This window comes from Sylvia atricapilla, chromosome 13, assembly GCF_009819655.1.
Source record: "Sylvia atricapilla isolate bSylAtr1 chromosome 13, bSylAtr1.pri, whole genome shotgun sequence".
NCBI classification, from domain to species: domain Eukaryota; kingdom Metazoa; phylum Chordata; class Aves; order Passeriformes; family Sylviidae; genus Sylvia; species Sylvia atricapilla.
The window spans coordinates 14,082,464-14,104,991 of record NC_089152.1 but is presented as its reverse complement, the minus strand read 5'-3'; the positions used below and the strand labels follow the sequence as shown (position 1 = coordinate 14,104,991).

At 42.5% G+C, this 22,528-nt stretch overlaps 2 protein-coding genes across 5 annotated transcripts in view; one reads left to right on the top strand and one right to left on the bottom strand.

Annotated features, from left to right (window-relative positions):
- MINDY2 (MINDY lysine 48 deubiquitinase 2) overlaps window positions 1-4,718 on the bottom strand; it is a 35,121-nt gene extending 30,403 nt beyond the window's left edge. For 2 of the 3 annotated variants that reach the window (XR_010744640.1, XM_066328538.1), the window contains exons 1-3: window positions 4,615-4,718; window positions 4,370-4,509; window positions 2,741-3,887 (exon numbers count right to left, since the gene is read on the bottom strand). Coding sequence is in view for 2 of the 3 variants with exons in the window: in XM_066328538.1 (XP_066184635.1) it covers window positions 2,741-3,400 (660 nt within the window). In the remaining variant the exon portion in view is untranslated. Of the gene's footprint in view, window positions 1-2,740; window positions 3,888-4,369; window positions 4,523-4,614 lie in introns of all 3 variants that reach the window. The other variant, XM_066328539.1, reaches the window with a different exon arrangement.
- Window positions 4,719-4,864: 146 nt separating this feature from the next.
- ADAM10 (ADAM metallopeptidase domain 10) overlaps window positions 4,865-22,528 on the top strand; it is a 41,720-nt gene continuing 24,056 nt past the window's right edge. The window contains exons 1-2 of one of the 2 annotated variants that reach the window (XM_066328536.1): window positions 4,865-5,183; window positions 13,222-13,372. In XM_066328536.1, the coding sequence (XP_066184633.1) occupies window positions 5,129-5,183; window positions 13,222-13,372 (206 nt within the window). In that variant the 5' untranslated portion in view covers window positions 4,865-5,128. Of the gene's footprint in view, window positions 5,184-10,011; window positions 10,171-13,221; window positions 13,373-22,528 lie in introns of those variants that run through there. The other variant, XM_066328537.1, reaches the window with a different exon arrangement.

The window sequence follows — 22,528 nt, the reverse complement described above, 5'->3', positions numbered from 1 at the left end:
CTGCAATCTGCCACCTCAAAGGTTTATGTATCCTTTGAAAGTAGTGGATAAAAGAGCGGTAGCAGTTTTATCACAAGCTTTATCACAAGTTCCAAAACCTGGTATTTTCAAAATGGAATTTGAACAGTCACAGTGGGTGCTACTATTTCAGAATTTCCAAAACCCCAGCTGCCAAAGCAGTACTGCACTTAGGTTGGCTGAGACCAGATCTATCCACAGGATGACCAGAACTCTCAATCCTGTTAGGACAGAGTTCTGAGAAGGAAAGATGATGGATGATACAGGAAATAGAATCCGAAGCATAACTGTTTAACTTCTTATTCCCTGTTGTGATTCTCTTTTCCCTCCTCATCTCTTTCTTATGCCCTTTTTTCCCCATTACATGTAGCTTCTTTTCACCTAGTATGTACTATGATATTCTCACTCTACTTTTGTCTATATTCATCTTTCAGTCTGCCTTCCTGTTCCCAAATGATAATTACTTGACCCAATCTAGTGTTCATCTTGGCACAGGAGGAGTGAGAAGGTGGATGTCCATCCTCAGCCTCCACATGTAGCAAGCTACTGTCAGTGATGTACAGATGAGCTGCCACCCCAACCACTGTCAACGTGCTTCTCGACTATGAACTGGGGAAAAGAAAGGCCAATTTGTAAAGGCAGTAATTAGGAAAGTCAATTACAAGCTACTACAATATATAACCAACTAACATGAAAATCCTCAAGCCTATAAATAACAACTTGTGATGACAGTTTCACCAGTTTAGCTGCTTGTCTGCAGCACATGTAAATTCTGCTGAGGTTTTACATAGACAGAAGTATAGAAAACTTCCTGTCATCTGAGCAATAGGAAACAGTGGGGCATTCCCAAGGGGTATTTTGGGTTTTGCCTATTTATAAAACTGAGTATTACCTTAATTCTCACTAATGTAATTTTTGATCCCAGCAGAATGTCAGTTAAAATTCTGGTTGGAGAGCAGCAGCAGAGGGAAAAGGAAGAATGTTAAAGAACAAAACCTCCAAAAACTTGAATTCAAACAACAGGACCAGTGCCGTCCCATTTACATCTTTTATTAAATCAAAGATTAAAAAGGAAGATCCTGTAACTAGCAATTTATTTTAAAATGCCACCACACAAAATGATAAGGAATGGCAAGTTTTTCAAGTCACCCTCAGATGCTGAAGAGGGAGCACAGAAAGCAAGTGTTCAAGACTGAAGCCTGTGACAACATTCACACCCTCTTGAGGATAGCAGAGCCAACATAAGGCAATGGCTAAAAGTCACACACAACTTCCCTCTACTGCTTTTCCTGATGCTTAAGTAGCAACATCACTGTACCCAGAGTTCCTTCTAACATCTGAGCTATTCTGCTGAGAAAACTGTGTAGAAATTGTAACTGAACCAACAGCATTCATCTTCTGCAGTTCTAAACATTAATCTTCTGCATCTAAACAAATTTCTCCTCATAACATATTTCCATTTTCACCTTTTCCTAAGTCACCTGTCACACTGTGAACAACCTCTTCTTCTTCCAATACCAAATTTCTTCCCCTTGCTACTACAACATAAAAGCTGTTCCTGTAAAGCTTTCCTATTTCAGGACTCCTTTCTGTCAGCTCTTCAGTCTTCTGGGGCTGAATTGCCAGCATTTCCTGAGACATGCCCCTCATCCTTGTTTTGCAATGCACACAACCTTACAGCTTTCCTCCAGCAGATACTCCTTTCACATAGACATGTTAGTAACTACATTATGCATTAAGATTTTAATTACTTAAAAGATTGGAAAAAATATTTTAAGACTAAGGGAAGTCCACATCTACAATGGCTATGGAGCACAGGAGCATAAGAACTTCCAGGTCTCAAAGCTGTATTGATCACTACCTGATTTATTCATTAATTTAAATACAATCTGTACTGCATAACTGTATGAATGTGTCCCTATTACTCAGGCAGTTATTTGTACAAAACCAAATTTTGTACAATTCTGCATTTTGTTCCACTCTACATATACTTTATTATATGAAACTAACCTATTTTCCAAAAATATTACCTATGTACTCGGTGCTATCAACAGTAATCTTTACTTACTAGAAACCTGTATACATGTGCAAACTATTATATATTATATTTTGTTCAGGTTAGCAAATATCATTTAGGTAATTTTATTTCTGTTTTAAGACAACAACGAGTAAGTCTATGTAAGAGAGCAGCATCTAAATGGTATATTGGCAATATACTGCACGGCAGTGTTTATTTTCCAAGTTCTGCATGTGAGACTTGTGCTTAACAGCAGAAATAAGCCTGCGTATTCTTTCTTGAAAGAAACACGGAATGGTTTGGGTTGAAAAAGACCTGCATGATCATCAAGTTCCAATCCCTCTGCCAGGGGCAGGGACACCTTTTACAAGACCAGAGACCCAAGGAGCCTGGCCTCGGACACTGGCAGGGACCGGGCACCCACAGGTTCCCTGGGCAGCCTGTGCCTCCTCGCCCTCACGGCGGAGAAGCTCTTCCTTGTATCTAAACTTGCCCTCTGCTAGTTTAAAGCCATTCCGCCTTGCGCTATCGCCACACGCCCTCGTCACAAGTTGCTCTCCAGGCTCTCGATAACGTCCTTGTCACAAACACCCCGAGTTCCCCGCCGCCGCGCTGGCTCAGGAGCGCGAACGCCGCCGGCGCCACACGACCCGCGGCTGCCCGAGGGCCCCGCCCGCCCGGCCCCGCCATGGCGCCCGCCGGTACCTTCCAGGCCAGGAGCAGCACGTTCATGATGGCCAGCAACGGGCACGGGCCGTTCTCGTTCTGGGTGATGACGGGCGTGTTCTCCTCCTTCCAGCGGACCCACTTGATGTGATAGACCGACTGGCCCGGGAAGCGCTCCTTGGAAGCGGAGAGGAGCTGGGAGCCCGCCGCCGGCCTGTCCCCCTCGGGCTCCGGGGCCGGGCCCCCCGAGGAGGCCCCCGCCACCACCGCCTCGTCGGCGTCGCTGTTGAGCTCGGAGCTGCTCGGGCAGCAGGAGTGCAGGTTGGAGAAGGACTCCAGCGAGTCCAGGCTGCGGGACTCCTCCCCCGGCGGGCTGGGAGCGCCGCTGCTCCCGGAGCCGGCTCCCGCGGGACCGCTCTCCGAGACGGGCGCCGCTCCGGGACTCTCCGGCGCCGCCAGCCCCGCGCCCTCCGCCGCCTCAGCGCCCTCCGCGGCCCGGGAGGGGGACGCGGTCCGAGGGGCCGCGGCGGGAGCGGGGGCCGGCGGAGGGGAAGGGCTGCGCCGTCCGCCACCCTCCTCGGCCTCCCTGCAGCCGCCCTCGCCCGCCGCCGCCTCTCCCGGGCGGAGCCGGCTGGCAGCGCCCCCGCCGCCCGTCTGCAGCGAGCCCGGGGGCGGCGGGGGCTGCGCCAGGCTCTCCATGCCCGGCCCGGCCGCTCCGCTCTCTATTGGCACCGCAGCGGCTGCGCCTCCGCCCGCAGCGCCCGCGACGCCATCACAGCAGCGGCGCCGGCTCCGCCCCGCCGGGGACGTGCGGGCGGGGGGAGCGGCCGCGGGTCACGGCGGGCCCGGGGCGGGCGGCGCGGAGGGGCGGGAGACAGGTGAGTCCGCCTCTCCCGAGGGCGCGCCGTGCTCGGCCGTGCGGTGTCTCAGACAGTCGTACTAGGGAAAATACGGCCGTGGTCAGTATAACAGATAACTTCAACAGTTTGATTGAATAGACTAATTGAGAGAGAGGAAATTTAGGTTACGTATTAGGAAGAAATTCTTTACTCTGAGGGTGGTGAGGCACTGGCACAGGTTGCATAGAGGCTGCAGATGGCTCATCCCTGGAAGCGTTCAAGTCCGGGTTGGATAAGGCCTTGAGCAACCCGCTCTAGTGGAAGGTGTTCCTCTCCATGGCAGGGGGCTGGAACTAAACGTTCCTTAATATCCATTCCAACCCCTTAACATTCTGTGATTCTCTAAGAATTGATGTGGATGTATTACCCAGACTTTACTGCAATGAACCTCTCCTCTTCCTACAGAAATCTTAAGCTTTTAATCACGAATTTTTAATAGTCCTGGGATGATACGGATTTATGCTCTCATTTTATTCTCAGCAGCTAATTTGAACTCTGTAAACACTTGCATCAACTTCTGCAGCCTTACCTGAGGTACATTCACTGTAATTTTACATTCTATGTGCACTTCCATAACACTTTTTCTCACCTATATCAATGTTCAGAGGGAAGTTTTTATTCTGATGTGGGAATAGGAATGGAAAAGCACAAACAGAAAGCGTTGATAGTAAACTGAGAAACTTGGCACAAAAAATAAATCTTTGAGATGGCACAGTTGATGGAAGAATTAGCATAAGGACAAACAAGAGAGGAAACATTTTGTTCTCACGTTTGTATTTCCACGGGAGGATTTTCCTGTACCCTTGAATTGCGGAGGTTGTTCCAGACAGCCTCAGAATGATATGTCCCTGTTCAGTGGGGACCCTGCAACACTTCACAACATGTAGAGCACCGGGAGAAGTCGGTGACCTAAAATAAAACTCTGAAACTAAGTAGATTAGTTTGTGCAAGGAAAAACTGTGTACGTGGTAAGGGGATGAAGGAAACCAGAGTTAAACTCTAAAAGTCAACTACTTTTCTGCAAGGAAAAGCCATGTATCAGGCAGGGACAAAGCACCGGTGCGGCGCGTCCGCACTTCGTTGCGCTGAAGGGTCCGAAGCTCCGTCCCGGGGCGCGCCGGAAACGGCGGAAGAGGCCCCGCCCCTCGCGGGCCCCGCCCCTCGGGCGTGTCACTGCGGCCCCGCCCCCTTCCGTTAGGCCCCGCCCCTTGCGCGCGGGGCGGGGCGTTCCGCGCGCTCTGGGCGTGTCCCGCGGCCCCGCCCCCCGGCGGCGTCTGGCGCGCGCGCGGGCGGACGGAGCGGCGGCGCGCGGAGCGGAGGGAGACGGGGCAGCGCCGCCGGGAGAGCCGCCGAGCCCGGCCGATCCGCGGCCGTTCCGTGGGCGGGAACAGTCCTCCGGAGCGGCGGCGGACAAAGCGGAGGGAGGCGCCCGGCTCGCCCCTCCCCATCCCGCCTGGCGCCGGTCTGGGGCGGATGTGCCGTGGGTAGGCGGCGGCGGCGGCGGCGGCGGGGCCTGCGCCCGGCGGAGATGGATCTGGCGGGGACGATAATCCTGCTGTGCTCCTGCGCGGCGGGCGCTGGAGGTGAGGAGCCGCCCGGCCTCGCGGGGCCCTGCTTTGGGGCCGTCTCCCTCCCTCCCTCCCTCTTTCTTCTCTCTCCCGTCTCCGGCGCTCGGGGCCGGGGGCGGCGGGCCCCGCTCCCCGGGGCGCCCCGGTGCCAGGCCCGCGGCCGGGCCGCCAGCCGGGCTCCCCGTTCCGCCGCCGCTTCAGCCCCCCCGGGCCTCTCCCCACCGCCCGCGGCCGGCCTGGCGCCCCGTCCCTTCCCCGGGACTTTCCCCGCCGAGCCCCGGGGCAGCTGCTCTCTGCTCTCCTTCCCGCTCGGCTCCTGCTCTCCGCGCTCGGCTGTGTTTGTTTTGTTTTCCGCTCCCGGCTCCGCTTCTGTCCCTCGGGACTTCCCGGCTCCTTCCCTCGCGGCCGCTTCCCTCTCCCCGAAACCAGGAAGGACGGCAGGCAGAAAGTTCAGCTAAAGGAAATAAAAGACGAGCTCGGGTTCTCCCCGAAGTGTGACCGAAGAGAGAGGGTCTCCCCTCTCTCAGGCCGGGGCAGAACTCGCTTGTGTTACGGGGCCGAGTAACTGTATCTGCTCCCGTTAGGAGAGCTCCTCGGCGTCAGGAACCGGGCAGTTTCTCCACTGCGCCTGGGAGTGTTTAATGGGTCGAGTCATGGCAGGGAAAATAGTTTCGACTTTGTACAGAAAAAAGGTTTCGGGAAGGGTGGACTTGGGAGGGTGTTTCTAGAGAGCTGTGGGTGGAACAGCTGATAAGATTTATTTCCTCTATTTCATTTGGCACCTCTCCGATTTATCTGGGCTCTGCCTCTGCGTGCATCTGTGTGTAGGTTTATTAACAAAGAAGGTAGCGCTAAATGCTGGTCCTTCGCACATTCTCAAAAAGTAACATCCAACTATGGGAAACTTCAGCAGGTTGTACTTGTGAGATAAAAAGTAGGGTGATTTGCCTGGTCAGAAGCCATCCCGTTATTTATATGATTAGGAGTGGGAGACACAAAACAATTTAGGTTTTTCTTCATAAATTCTTGTAAGCCGTCGAGATATTTCAGACTTAATGGTTGGCATGCTTTCCAGGCCTCTTTGTTTTCTGAAGTAAATGGTCCTGGCACAGATCTAATTCAAAATAGTTCATTAACCAGTTGTGAGGGTTGTTTTCACTGTTTAGTTCCAGGCAGGCAGTTGTGCCTGAAAAACAGTAGTAAACGTGTAAAGTGCATTCCTCTGGATATATAGAGGAAAGTTCTTTAAATGTATTTCACAAATTCCTGTTAATTTTTTTCTTTGAGAGGAGAATGGGCACCTTCAGAATTTCTGGGCACTAGGAAGCACACCTCACTAGCAGGTGGCACAAGTGCGTGTGTTTGGTGTGTAGCAGTGCAGGTAAATCTTTAAAAAAATATTGATAATGCTGTATAGAAATCTAGTGATAATGCCAATACACATCTCTAAAATATCCAGTAGAACATTTATGGTAAAAGACTGAATTTAATTATGAAGGATTTGCCAAAGTTGTGTGTTAAATTAAAAATAGCCTTTTAGGTTTAGGAAGGTCTATTTTACCTGTGTTCATATTGCTAGAGTTTCTTACATACTGTAAATGTTTTTATTTATTGAAAAATAGGGGTTTTCATTTGTGTATTTTTCCTTTTAGGCAGGTATTAATATCTGTGTGGAAAGGACAAGTTCATGATTCTTAAAGAAGTTACTGTGAGAGTAGTGCAAACTGGAAAGAACTGAAAAGAGCCCAACAATTACATTTTGTTTATGTGCAGTGCATCTGGCCTCATTAATTTTACACACATCTGGAAGCTAAGTTACATTTATCTGTAAAGTTGTCTGGTTTTAAGCCACATAGGTATTAAATAGTAATGATTTTGGAAATTTCACTAATCTGCACTTTTAAAAAATTAGGGGTTTGTCTGTTTCGCCTTAGATTGGAGTATTTTTTTGGGATACTTGGGTTTGAGCTCTTTCAGAATTAAGCAAGGCTTTGTGCCACTGTACAGTGCAGGCACCCTACATACTCTGTTATAATAGTCTTTAGATACAAAGGTATAGATTAAAAGAACCAACTGTAACATTAGCTCACAACTGAGTAAAACCAACTTTTAAAAAATGGCGCAGCATAATTTGGATGGTTTATTTGAGAAGGTTTAGTGAAATCTCTTTGTTTTGTTAAAAAAATTATTTTCTGTTGTAGTTTATATTATTCTCTAAATTATATAAGGGCAGTGCAATCAAAAGTAGTCAGTAGTGCTGCTGCACTGGTGAAATGTACTGCAGTGTCTGTCTTGGGCTGCTTCATAGGTTTTGGTCAGTTGTGGCTGTGTGGTGAAAGCAGACACGTTATCAGAAGTTTGGCCGAGTAGCCCCAGAAACATTCTTGATCAGGTTCTGGTTGAAATCACTTCTGGTGTTCTCTTCTTTCTTTGCTTCCACTGCATAACCATTATCTTCATAAAACCACTGGTCCAGCAGTTTGAATATTGTTTAAATAGTATAAGAAGGAAAAGCCACACCATTTATTTTGTTCTCTTTCTGTTGGTAATTAGGGAAAGCTAAAATTTAGCTTCTGATGTATAGTGTCTACTTCAGATAATGTATATGTACCTTAACTTTTAAGAATTCTTTTTTTTTTAAAGTGAATCTCAGTGTTTTCCCCAACACCCCTGGAATTGCTTGGCTTAAGGGATCTATTCACTCACTGGTGCTGTGATGAATTTTGATGTGTGTGAAGTGGTACTTAAGTTGGGTGATATTATTGGCAGCTTTTTGTAGCATGCTTTGTTGCACGTGATGAAGATACATGCAGGTATATTAATCAGTACTTAATTATCCATACATAATGATGTTCGTGGAGGACTGGAAATAACTAATTTAACCTCTTCTTCTACCTACGGGTCATTTAAAAAAAAGGGAAAGGGCAATAGCAAACACTAAGGAGAACTGTGGAGGCCTCTGACAAGCTTGGATTAAACAAGAGTGACCATGCTTTGGCTAGGTTGATCAAATGCTGAATAGCATTGCAATCTATGATAAGTAGTTTGTTGTCACTGGTACAACGTGGTGTTTTTTTGCTAGGGCTTCCAAGTTGTATCTTAATGTCTTGTGCTAAATATTGAACTGCCTGTTTCCCAGTGAGCATGGGAAAAATTCTGCTTTTTTTCTGGACACATGGGGGAGTTGTGGGAAGGCATTTATGAGCTATCAGCATCTGAGTGATTTAGTTGTGTTCTTACTATAAATTGAGAAGAACAGTAGCCTTCATAAATATGGCAGTACTCAGCCTCCAGCATTTATTTGGAGTTTAAAATAAAAACATTATGGTTGATTCAGTGTCTAGTCGAGACGGCTGTCAGATGGTTGCTACAGAAATGCCTATGGTAATTTAAAATAAATAAAATCAGGTGTTTAGGTGGTTGCTTTGAAATACTGTTGCCCAAAAGCCTCAGACTGCAGTTTGTTTATACTTCTAAAAGATCCAAAGGTTCATTTTTGCAGTATGGCAAAGCCACAGTACTGAGTTACTGCTGTCTGGTGCTCCTGCCCTGGCCCTGCACTCCCACTTCTCCTCCTGGCATGAGAAGTCAATCCAAAGAAAAAAAAATTGATCAGTTCCTGCCAGATGCGTAACTAGAGTTGCTTTATTGAGCAAACCCAGGCCTGATGGGGAAGAAGAACTGGGACTTTCACAGGGTGGAGAGGAAGAGGGTCAATAAAAAGCAGACATCTGCTTGCACTGGTGTTGCCATACTGTCTGACCGTGCCCTGAATTGAGGCCTCAGTGAAGGGAAATGATCCTGACTTGACTTCTTGATTACATGTTTTTCTTTCACCAAAAACTCACTTGACCAGAAGAGAGAGAATATTTTTTCAGCTGAACCTAGTGCCAGTGCAAGGGAAGAATGGAAACAGAAGAGATGTAAAAGGGAGAGCGAGGCCTGCCCTTCTGCTGGCAGTTTTGAAACAACCGCCTGAATAAATTCTTCAGAGAAGTCCAAGTCAGGAGGTATATGGTAGAATCTCTGGCTTGCTAAATCTGAATGCAGTGTACATTCTTCAATGTCCCATGTAAAGAGAGCTTTTTCGTATGATAGATAAACTCTGTTGAAAACAACTTGAAGCAAATGTTGCTTTGATTATCTTAATTAAAATTATAATAATAATTCTCTACAAGATGTTTATCACATGCTGGCATTTTAAATCTGTAAATTAGTGATGATGCTTGCAGTAATAAGACTTGTCTGGTGAGTTAGCTTGGCTTCTGAACAATTTCTGATACTCTGTCAAGTTGTGTTCTGTGCCTTTTTCCACCCCACTAACAAACTTGAGTTGTGCTTGAACTATCTGCATTTGTCATGCAAGTCTTAATCTGAGTGGTTTAATGCAAACTTCATCTTTTAGAACGGTGCATGCTTGATTTATCTTCTTACGGGAAGTTAAATGTTATTCTCTTTTACAGTGATGTGTATAAAATTAATAGGTATTTATATTTACACGGGTAAACTTTCAGTACTGTTTATTACTAGTCATTTTTTTTTTTGTACATGGAGCTAGCTTCCACAAAAATTTCCTTCAGAATCTTCACAGACACTGAGATTAGTCTGACCAGGCTGTAATTCTCCAGGCCCTCCTCTTTGAAGATGGGGATGTCGTTTGTCAGGAGCTCTCAGAAGGGTGATAGAGCCTTGGAAGGGGTGTCAGCAGCCCCCTGGGCGCTCCTGGATGTCTCCCGTCTGATCCCGTGGACTCCTGTGTATCCACGTGGCTGAAGTGTTCCTTAGCTCCTTTCATCTGCTGCGAGTGCTGCTTCCCTCCTGCAGACTGGGCAGGGTTTGTCTGGGGGGAGAAGCTCTTCTTGGGGAAATAACCAACCAGGGAATCATTTCACACATACCACCGAACAACTGTTACATGTGTTTGCCTGCCTTGTTCCGGGAAGCTTACAGCTAAAATCACATGGATGATCCAATTTAGCCTTTGCATAAGGCTGGTTAGAAGGTGAGAATACATGCCTCAGTCTCCATACCTGTCCGGTGGGATTTGTTTGTTCACAACAACAGCAACTGTAGATACTTCACAGCTCTCTGGGGATCCTGAGGAGTTGTATATCTGCATACACAAAGCATCTTTCACAGGGACTGAGACATTTGCCTAAATGCTTTGCCTCATTCTGTTTAAAGTAAGCCCTTGAGAGTAAAGCTTCATTCCTGCAGGGAGTTTGTCATAGGAAATGCCACATCTAGTTTAGCAAGTCTTTAGAAGACTATACTGTCACGTTCAAAAGCCATCCCCTTGTCACTTTCTGATGTCTGTATCCTGAAAGGTTTCTGTCTCCTGGTTTAGTGTTTAGGTGAAGTGTAATGTTGTTTTACTTCACCAGATTGCCTGGAAAGCCATCACGCTGTCTTTGTTTTGTTGATGGCAACATGACACGTGGAATTTATTGAGCAGTTTCCATAAATTACGTTTAGGTGTTCATGGTTCGGTTTTCTTACTGCAGGTTTCCTTAATTGAAAAGATCTTTGTCCCGCAATCTTTGTTAAAAAAGCCCGAGCCCCTAGTTTTTGGTTTACAGAAGATAACGGCAGCAGTTTGTAACAGAGGCTGGGATCTGGTATGTACTATCATAATCATTTCTTGGGTGTGCCACTTGCAGATTCAGTACCTCAGTGAAGTTTTCTTTCCAGTTTAATGAACTTTTGCCTCAGAATCCTCTATGGATTCTTGTGTTACCAAGCTTGAGCTACTTATTAAGATACCTTTGTGGAGAAGATAATCCCTTTTGATAGGTACCCGGTTTGAGAAGAGGGAGAGTGATCAGAGTGCAGACTTCGAACGCCATAGTAATGTTGATGTTACTGAGGCTTCTGGAAGTGAAACTGTTCATTTGGAAGCCTTAAGTCCCTTCTTGGAGAAGCCCGAATGCTCTAGGTGGTATGCAGCTGCTCTGCTTGAACAAGGAGAGAGCAGCAGCAGTGTTTGTGTTGAGTGTTTGTTATGAGAGTACTTAAAACATAAGGGGTTCCTTAAGTTTTGGAGAAAGGGAAAAGAAAGTGTTGTTTCACTGCCTGATCATGCCAAGTGTATTAAATTTTTTTTTGGTAAAAAGAAAGATCTTTTTTACTTAAAACCCTCTCTGATTTTCCTTAGCAGAGAGAACAGTTATAAAACTTCTAATGTCAGTAGTCTTTTGCTGTCTTGTCACAGTAGTAAGCACTTAAAAACTGTTCTTTGTGACTCGGTTAAATGCTGTCTCTCATCTTTTCACGTGGTCATGAGACCAGGGTCGAGTTCCAAGTGTTATTGGGTCCTCAGTAAATTGTCACACTTCAAAACTTTTTTTCTGGGTGCCTGAAGCTGTTCGAAGCGTATCTTGCCATACAGAGAAGAAAAATGGTCTGTAACAATTTAAGGAGTGCATTATTAAAAGCTTCCTACTATAAAAAATTTAAAGATGATTCTGAAGCACAGAAGTTTACACATTCTGCAGTGTACTTACTCTCCAGTTTTGATCAAGTTCTTAAAGCAATTGTTAATATTTTATTCTAGATTCAGGTTCATTTAACAATTAAAAATTTCAAGTTTTAGCCTATATTGGTTAATTTTGAAGCTTGTTTCCTTTAATGTTGACACTTCTGGGTCATACAGCTGGAATTGGAAGGCATGTATCTGTAGTCAGGCACATGTATGTTGTGCATGGTTTCAGATCAGTCTGGCTGGGTTTATAGACGTTCTTGGGTTATAGGAGTTGTTATGGTTCATTTTGGAGAGATTATGTTGGAAGTGATGGGAGAAACAACTGACACAGACAACATCCTGCGTCCTCAAAACTCCTGCTAATTACTGAAACTTTGTAATGGTCCTGGGATTAGAAATAATGTGGACTTCCTTGAACCACACATTTTAAACATTTTAAGATGCCTGAGAGGCTTTCCTGTCTGGAAAGCTGAATGAGAATGGTCTTGTATTTTGAGACTAAGGGTGAGAGGAAATTAGAATGAAGTTTTGTTATTGGACTGTATTTGCAGTTACTAGTGAAGAGTCAACATTTGCAGAAGCTTACAGTACTGTGAGGAAATACGAATGTGATTTCTCTGCAGTATAGCATTAATGGAATTTTAAACAGATACAGCAATATCATCTTATGCACATGGCTGCTAAATGCAAGCAGTGCATCTGAAAGTATTAGTTTACTTGGTCATCTTTTTAGATAGCTGAAGAAAAATACCACATGTAGTCCCTGAGAACTCACATTTAGGTTGGCTTGAAGTTAAATTGACTATGAGATACTGATTTTTCTTCTGGTATAATTCAGAGTTCTTCTGGTTTTCTCCACAAGTTGTATTTTGGGGTCTTTTTGGTGGTTGATGTCTCTTCCTCCATCAGGACAGGAAGGTCAAAATCTTCACCATTTTCTGCCATCAACTCATATTAACATGAGTCATAACTATTACCCTAGAAGGAATTGTGCAGAATAGACTGAACTGAATCTACATCTCTGGAGATACATTTTAATAAAACTTTTCCATGTGGTAGAACATTCCATGTGATACAAAATGTGTTGCTGGGTGGCAGGATTTGCTCTTAATTTCCCTGGATATTTCACATGTATAATACAAACATTCTGAGCAGATATTGTGGTGGTGTGACTGCAGAGTGCAGTTGGAAGCACTATTTCAGGGAACCTGAAGAAAGGTATTGAGCTGTTGCACTTCTTATTTTGAATCAAGAGTGCCTTTCTGAAGCATCTCTCAAGCATTCCTGTTGACAGTGATGTAGTTTGCATTGTTGGGGGAGTTTTGGAGTAAATGAGCTGTACTTGTTTTGATGGAAATTCAAGGGGAAGATGCTTTCCAAGGTCCATCTGATGCACTTGTAGCTGTAGATAGTGTGTCCTGTCTGTGGAATGAATCTGACATGTACAAAGGGGAAAAAATAAGTTAAAATGGATATAATGTGGAATTTGGGTCCTTGTTACCAACTGCTTTGCAGCAGAGGTCTGCCATGCCTGGTAGTATGGTTATAACCTTACTTATCTCTGTTTTTCAGGCCAGTATGGAAATCCTCTAAATAAGTACATTAGACACTATGAAGGACTGTCCTACGATGTGGATTTGTTACACCAAAAACACCAGCGTGCCAAAAGAGCAGTGTCACATGAAGAGCAGTTCTTGCGCCTCGATTTTCATGCTCATGGAAGGTTAGTGATATTTTAAAAGGTGTTTGCTTTAAATATTTTATTCATATGTGTTTTAATTGTAGTGAGATGTAAAGGATGAAATACAACCACCAGAATAACATCAGCTAGAATATGCTACATTGCACTGTTTGCAGTTTCTATGAAGTATTTTCTCTCATGTCCAGTTTAGGTATGAAATTGTTACTTGCAAGCACTTTAAGCCTCTGATGGTAACTATGAATACACCTTAAAGCTTAAAAAATGGAATCATACTCAGATCAGAGTGGTAGTTGATTCTGACTTTATAATGTAGTTTTGTGTTCCATATGGGTTGGTTTGACCTTTTCTTTGTAGTTTTTTGTTGTTGTTGTTTTGGTTTTTTTTAAGAATTGTGCCAAAGTGCCTCAGGAGATTTAATTGAGAAAAAGTAACATTTCAAATTGCATTTGAAGCTACAAAATAGGCCAAAAAAAAAAGTTCTGGTTTGTGTGTACTGGTGTTATCTGATTTTATGTGCTATTGTGAAATTAAGAAATTATTTGACATGGGGAAAGATGATTACTGTTAGAATACATGCTTTGCCTTGCATTTAACATGTAAGATCCAGTACAAAAGTTAGATATTCAGTGTGACCAACTGAAGTATCATTTATAGATTTTCACTTAGGAAGATCTCATCACAGTTTAGAATTGCCTGCTTTTTGTATAACCCAGGAGAAACAAAAAGAAAGTTAAAATATTTGTGTCTGTATCTTAGTTTCTATGGCTCCCTCCTTTGCAGCACCACTCTCTTAATATATTTCAGGAATGTGTAATGCCCTTGTTTTTCTTGTTATTTCAGTTACAATTTAAGTGCTTAGAACTTGATAAATAATTGTTAATCACATGTAGAAACAAAAGAAAATAAAACAACAACAAAACCCAAAAAACCCCACAATACCACACAAAACCAGAAAAACAAAAAAACCCCACAAAAAACCAAACCCGTGTCTCCTGAATCTGTTTGGGATATTGTTTTACAGGTAAATGTTTTGGTTTTGTGCCAGCTTGTCATTTCTTCAGGGATTGAAATGCTGTTCCTGGAGGTTTATGGTGTAATGACTGAATTTCAGTGTGTGCTCCCAGAAGGTCAGCGTTAGGGTTGTATTTCTAAATGCCTTAGAACTACAACCCAAATCCTGAATTTGAAGTCCCTTCCTTAAAACCATGTTTTCAAGTGTGATTTTTAGTCCCAGGAATTTTATTGTTTTCTTAAAGAAGAGTCATAGTGCTGCTGTCTCTGTAACTTCACTGGCAGTCTCTAGTTTTCCCTATTAAATAAACAGGACTGCAGTGTAGAATCCTTCAGACGTTCCTCATAGTGTAAAGCTCTCTACTTCTAAATCTCCAGCAAGGCTGCAAGTCAGTGAAGCTAAGGTAGAGTCTAATGCTGCCACTTCTAAGCTGCAGGCTGGAGGATGATTTAGGCTCACTGGAGTGTGCACTGCTGCAGAGAGAAACGGGCCTCACCACATTCCCAGCATCATCCTTGTGCTAACACTGCTGCTGTTAAAGCCATGCAAGGAATAGCACTGGGAACTAATCTGTCTGAAAATTATTTGGTAGAAAAAAAAAAAATCAGTGTGACTTGAAGGAGTGATAGAAGAAGGATGAGACTGTTCTTTCTGGGGGCAGGCCACGTGTCAGGCTTCTTGAGCAGGTTCATCTTGTCATTGGTAAAGATCCCATAATAATCCTCTGTAAGAGAGAGCTGCTAGCTTAGCCTCTGAGTTCTCCTTGTGGTGTGAGGATGGGTTGAAAATCCTTATTCTGTAAAAATGGTGGTTGCACCTAGGATAATGAAGTCTAAAAAAATCTCCTCTCATTTCACAGAGGAAGACCAGGCTTCATTCAGTCAGGTTTATAAATATTTTGATAACAGTTACTGTTACTCATGAAGAAAAGTGTTGGTGTTTATATGTGGAATTGATCCTAAATCCCTATGGTCTGAGAGACAAATCCATCATTAACTGAGGAGGCTGACTGGAAACTGACTGAAAGGTCAAACCAGTCCATAATTCAGGATTTGGGTAGTTTCCTGTGGCACATCTAATGCTTCCTGCCAAAGAGAGGGTAGTAGACAGGATGTAAATTTAATCCAAAGTTCCTGTTAATCAATTTGGATGTGTTCTTACGAAATATTTTCATTTTGCCTTAAATATGAAGGAAGGATCAAGTGAATTTGGTCTTGCTTCATGGAGTCCTGTTTATTTGCTTTGAAGGTGTGTAGCAGTTTGAGAAGCTGTATCAATAGGATTGGCTTTTTGCAGTTGCAGCTGGTTTATTGTGAATAACTAAGTGATGTATGTCATCACTGAGAAGGACAAAAGTAAAACCTCTATCAAGTATTCAAGTTACTTTGTGTGAAGGTAGGAAATAAAGCTTTTGCAAAACACTTGGACTATTTAGGTACTATTTGAAGTGCAGTGCCATTTAAATACAGATGGTGAAACTTAAAGGCATTCAGTCAACATGAGAGCTGAGATTCTGAAAACTTACACGTGATCTTTTTTGAATGGCCTTTTACCAAATGGTCTGTTGGGGTTTGTCCAGGTGTAGTGGTTTATTGGCACCCAGCTGTCCAACTTGCATCCCCTTAACGTAATAACTGCAGTAAACAGCTTCTACTTGTGAGAACTGAAATGACAGTCTTGCATTTTGGTTTGGATTCTGACAAAATGGCTGCATTCTGTAGCCAGGAAACAATGGAAAAGCTGTCCTAATATTTACTGTTGTTCTCTGCTGGCAGCAGCAAGTGAAGCTGGGCCAGTGGTTCCCAGGCTCTATCTCTGTGACCAGTTGGAACTTCTAAACTTAATCTTTGGTGTGTGCCAGGGGAAGCACCTGCTGCTCACGTGGCCAGTCAAGATGGGAAAGTGATTTGGCTGCTTATTCTTCAGTGAGGTTAATTGGTTCTTCTGTTCAGTGTGGAGGCAAATTTGGAAGGAGTGCAGAACTAAGCAGCAGTGGTGAGAGGGAGGAGGCAGTAGCAGCCTTTTCTGTGGCAGTGCTGACATATGCCAGACAAGCAGTCATCAAACTTCGAGTTTCATTGTCCAGAAAACGGCTGGCAGCTACCAGTGTTTTAGGATTGTGGAAGTAGCATCTGTTCTTTTCAGGAGGCTGTTTGGATTTAAGAACTGTGTCTCATAGTAGCCTTCTGTTGAAAAAGATAAAAAATAAACACACAATTTAAATATTACATACTTATAGCAAGTTAAAGGGACGATTTAACTATGGGCTAATAGTTAAATAATGAAATAGATACTGAAATGATGGAACTAAACCCAAAGCTACCTTTTTTCACACCAGACTCAGTAATTCCACAAATGAATCACTGAGAAACCTTGTCTGTTTAACTTTCATCTGAAAGTTGTATGCCACACAGTGTACTGCTCAGAATAGAAATTTTTCAAGATCTGTGTTGTTTGGTAATATAAAATACAACTTGTTATGGTAAATGCAATGAACTAGACTGAATCAGCCACACTATTCAACGCTGAAATACTAACTTAGTAGGACAATTAAAATTGCTGAAACAAAGCAAAGCTACAAATCCTTATTAATTCTTTTTAACAATAAACCGTGTATTAGATTAATCGACAATATTGCTTCCCCAGTGGTGCAGAATGTGCTTATTTCTATAATGCTTCGACTTGGTAGGAATATGAAGGTTGGAAATGATCCTGATTGTGTATCAGAGCTCTTCCACCTGCCATTTCATATTGAGTGTTCTCGTGTGAGTTAATTTAAGGTGCCCTTTGAGTCCAGGGAGGGTTCACACAAAGTTAATGAATGCACAGAGTTAATGCCAGGAACTTGGTTAGTTTTTGAACCCACCCCACAGCCGCCCAAAAAGCAAAACATTAAAAAGTATGTCTGTATATTGTTTAACTCTATTTTCAGTCAACTTGTTATTTAATACATTGCTAATAACTTATGCTTTCTAATTCTTTGCTTGGTCCTGTTAATTGTCCATCCACACCCACTTTCACTACTCCTAGATTAGTTGATGACTCTTACTTGGGAACGTGCCCACACAACTGAAGTGAACAGTTGAATTTTCAAGTGGTACTTGAACACATGATAACACCTGCTAAGGTGATTAAGATTAAATTAAAGATACATTGAGAATTTCTTACAGATATTTTACAGTTTAGCAACATTTTTCTGTAGATTTTACATAAAGTTTTATTTTTTGAGAAATACTGTAAGTCGTTCAGACATGTTTGTAGGAATGTATGGTCTGTATGTGGTCGACCACATTTTTGTCGACCACAAAATTTCAGTTCTTAATTGAGTCTGAGGGTGTTTTGTTTTTAATTCTTGATTCTGTAGTAATCTGTAATCCTTCATATTGCCCTCATTATTCAGAGCTGGTAAATGTGTTTAAACAAGATAATTGTTGGCCATATTTGAGTAGATTATGAAAACAAAGGAGAATATCTGCAAAGAAATAATACTTGATAAGCTGAATTTTAAAAGTGGCGCTCTGAGCATGCTGCCATGCTGAGATAGACTGAAGTAACTGAGCTAGTTACTCTTGCATTGAAGGGGACTTTATATTGTCAATTTAAGGTTTTTGTTATGCTAGATGTGTTTTTAGGGCATTTAATTTAAGTACTTTTTATATTGTTCATACAGCACAGTGCTCAATTCATGAAATGGGTCTGTCTTCTATGTTCTATGAGCCTGTCAGAACAAAAAGCATATTCAGTATTACTGGACAAATCTGAAAATATATGTTGTGTCTCAGTTCCATGTGCACTTAGACACACGCCTAAACAGTTCAGCTTCTTAAAAAGGTTGGTTTAGTGGTCATCAAATAGAACCTACTTGTTGGCTTTGTGAGACTTAGGAGAATTATTTTCATGAATTTTACTAAGTGAATTTTTTGCAAGATTCACTTACTGCAACTCATTTTAGGCTGCCCTGAATTTGAAAAGGAAAAAAAATATTGAGGTCTTTAGTTCTTACTGTAGTCTTTTTAGTATTAGTCACTGCTCTGTGGCAATTCTTCAGTCATTACCTATGTATTGTACCTTTTAAATTACATACCTTGACAGGTAACTTGTCAGACAAACACCTGTGAATCAGGTGTCACTTCCTACGCCTGTTTTGTCAAAAAAACCCCAAAATGAAATCCACCCTGTGTTGGTGCTTGTGGGTAAAGCAGTTTAATCTTGCAGAGAATTGGGAAGCAGTGTCCTAAGTTCTTAGACATCTTTTAACTGAAATAAAGCTAAGAAATTCTAGAGTCTGTATCTATGGGTTAAATGTCTTGCATTTTATGAGTTTAAATACAATGACCTGGATTATGTGTAGCCCTCAGGAAAAAAGGCATTTGATGTTTGACTTGTGTTTGTCTGGGAGATACCTAGTACAATGGTGTTGGAGTGGTGGGACAGCCCAGCCAAGGTGCAGCATTTCCACTGTACTGCTCAAACTGGTGTTAATGGTTTACAGCTCTACTCCCTGGCCAGAAAACTTGAGTAGACATAACCATGCCCTGAGAAAGTCATGTTCTTAAAGTGGAAAGTAGTATATTTAAATTAATGTACCTAAACTGTGTGCTCATATGATCACTTAGTGGGTTTATCTTGTCTTTACTTGTTTAACTAAGGAAGCTTTTCCTAACTACTTTCATAGTTTGAATTAATGTAGTAACTTTGCTTGTGCTTTTATTCTAGTACACCTTTACCTGTTTTCTCATTTTTGATATCTTGTTTTGTTAGAACATGGCATTGCATATAAATAGTCAACTTATGTAAATACAAATGGGAAGGTTATTTTCACTAAACAGGAAACCAGGTAGTTGACTCTGTAACTGAGCTTCCCAAGGAAGCTTTACTGAAAGGGAAAAAAAGTCAACCTTGGGTAAAGGCTGTCCTGCCTTTAAAATCTGTGCACTGTCCTCTTCAGGACAGAGAGATACTTTCTTAGAGTGTAAATTAGCCAACATGCATCTTCTTGTAATCCTACTTGGATGGTTTCTGTTATCTCAGCTGTCTTGTGTTTGCAGCTATGTATATCAGGCAAATGCTTTGGAATGAGGGCTGCATCCTCATTGTAGTGTTCTAGAATACCAAGTTTAGCAAGTCTGACTTCTGAAGGTCAGGAAAGACATCTGAATAACCACGAGCCTTATCCTGGAGGTGTTAATGGAAAACAAACATCAGTTGTAAGCATTCTAGCTGGGATGGCTGAGTGTTGAAATATTGTGAGGTTGGGATTTACATAAATACTTATCAGGGGATGATTCTATGTGCATCTATGTGGATCAAAGAAAGAGTGATAAACCTGGAGACCCTATCATGTGCTGCTTCAAAGATAAGTTTTCTTTAATGTAAGTAGCAGGACTGTGGGAATTATCAGTTAAGTGATAAATTATGTTGTGTCGTTTAATAGCAAGTTAAAACAATGAAAAAAAAATCTTTAAGTGTCATGGTTCTGTAGAATTGTGGGTAGTAAAAATGCAGTATTAGGTTGTTAAGCTGCCTTCTGTTTACTATAGTTCAGAGCTGGAATGAGTCTGACAGTCTTGTGGGAACTGAGTAGGTTATGGGATGCCTCATGGAAGCAGTAAGAAAGACAAGTTCAAGTTGTTATCCCCATCCATTTATAGACCTCCCTTTCCATTTTTCAAAGAAGAGTTTTTGAGCTCTTAGGTAGGAAGAGTAAGGATAAAGGACTTGCAGCTCAAGCAGAACAGTGTTTTCTAGATGCTGACTTGTGAGGAGGCTGATGGAGCCACAGCAAGGATTTTTCTGCTTCCTACTGGGAAGAAAAGACTGTGAACCTAAAAATGGACTCTCCTTGTACTGAAGTCATTTTACATACTGCTGCCAACTCATCCCCTTCAGTTTCCTTTCCCCAGCCAGTTCTTTCAGCTGTGGAGTAACTCCTCCATCTCCTTTTTTCCCTTTCTCTTCTCTCCACAATCCCCTCTGGTCACTTAATGATTCTGTGAGCCTGTCCCCAGTTACAGCAATTTGGCTGAGGAAAGGCAGAAAAGGGAAAGTACCAAGTGCCCTTTTTGTGTGCCAGATAACAGCTTTTTCTGCCAGTTTTGTGAAAGTCTGCAGACTTGGTACCGGTGACCCGAAGCATTTGACATTGCACTGTGGTGAAATCACTGATCTTAGAAAGTAACTCATATTAAAAAGAAACAGAATAATAGATTAGGCATTAACTCTTGCATGTAAGCCTTTATATACCCTTTACCAAATGTCAGTATATAAACAGGGATTGCTTTTTTTTATTCTTTCAAGTACTTGCTCTGATTAGAGCATAGGATCAACATAACTTGAGCCCATGGGAAAGTACTGGGTCTTAACTAAGTGTGGTGCTTTCAGCTGTAATTTTTAATTATGACTGAATTGCTGTGTTACTTGCAAATTTGGCATAGTCTCCCTGAGGTAAGCTAAAGAGAAATAAAATTATATCTCTTTATAGCCTTTCAGGTACTGCCATTCACATATAAGATGTAGTTTATTATCAAAGCAGATTATGCAATTTTATGTGTGTGTATAGATGTAAAAGTTTTACCAAATTTCTGTCTACAACCAAATGGACAACCATATGGTAATTAAGTAGTGTTCCCTTTACCGTATCAGTTCTCAGATCTGTGGAAGAAGAAGCAGTAACAAATAAGCAAGGTCAAAACTTGGTCTTAATTGATTTAATTCTGTTCTATAGATCACTGCTGCTGGGAAGTGTCTTCTGTGAGATAGAAAGTGTGTAAATAAAAGAGGCATTTTTCTGAAATTAGATAATCCTCTGCCTGGTGTGTAGCTAGGCTAAGGAATAGCTTAGTCTGCACTGAGAACTTGGTGCTTGCTGTAGAAATTGCCTTTTCCAAAAGGCTTATTTGAAGCTTTTTGTTTCTTCCATTGTGGCTAGTTTAGAAACCATGTTCAGTAATGATAAAGACAGATTTGTTTGACTTCCTGAGGGTCTCCTGTCCTCAGAAGAGTCCTGAAGTTACTGGATTTAAGCCAGGGTAGAATTTATTTTTGAAGTTTGGTGATGTGCTAAAGTTGTTAATTAATGGAAGTAGAGATGAATAGATGCTTGTTTACTCCTCTGCCCTCCCCAGCCCCTTTCCTCCCCACAGTCCCAAGTTGTCACTTCCCTCCTTTGGTGGGGGAGAAGTAAAGGAAAATTTGTCAATTTTTCGTTATTAAGAAGGTGAACAGTCCAGACAGATAATCCTGTTCTCATCAAGCATGTTTGAATTACTAAGAAAAGACCTGTTTAAAAATAGCTGACAGATGATCAGGTTATCTAATAGTTTAACTAAGTTTAAAAAAAAAATAGAGAATTGTTAGTGTGAAGCACAGCTGAGGATTTTTTGTATTTGAAATAATTCTCTAATCTGCAAATAGGGCTAATTTTATTAAAAGATAGATAATTGGTAACATGGGTTAGAATCTGTAGTGTTTATTATGTAGCAATGTGGAAAGCAAGGAGATGGTGAAAATTAAAGGAGAATAAGTCGAGGCTTCCTAGATTTTAAACTGGTGAAACTTCTAATGTGCTGCATATAGCTTCTAACATTTTGAAGTGACATACAGATAATGTTGATGGAAGGGTATCCCACAGAAGGAACAGCCATTCCCAGCTTCATTGAACCCCACTGAGCCTGTTTCCCCCTAGAAGGGAGTCCTGGAGTGTTGGGTGAGGAGGCAGAACTGAAGGCTGGCCCCCAAGTGTACCAAGGGTAGCCCATGACTGCACCACCATTGTCCTGCTGGTTTGTGAGGGTGAGCAGCAACTGAGGGTACCCTGGGAGGCTTCACAGGTCAGGCCTAGGGCTCATCCATCCCCGGTGGTCTCGGGGTTACACTGAGCTGAGCATGGTAAATCGCCAGCTTTCAGGCTGAGATCAGGTTGTGGGGCTTTTCCCCCACTCTGCTGTTAGAGGTGGGAGTTAATACATCAGAGCTTCTGCATTCTCTTGCACTGTGTACTTCAAAGCCATGCAAAATTGCTGATGCAGTTGAATGTTAGAGACAACTTCTCCTCAGTTTTATTTGAAACATACATAAATACAACCACAAAAACGTAATTTTAGAGAAATTGTGTATACACTTCCGAAAGAAAAGTGCTATATAGATTGAGGTTTTTTTCTCCAAGA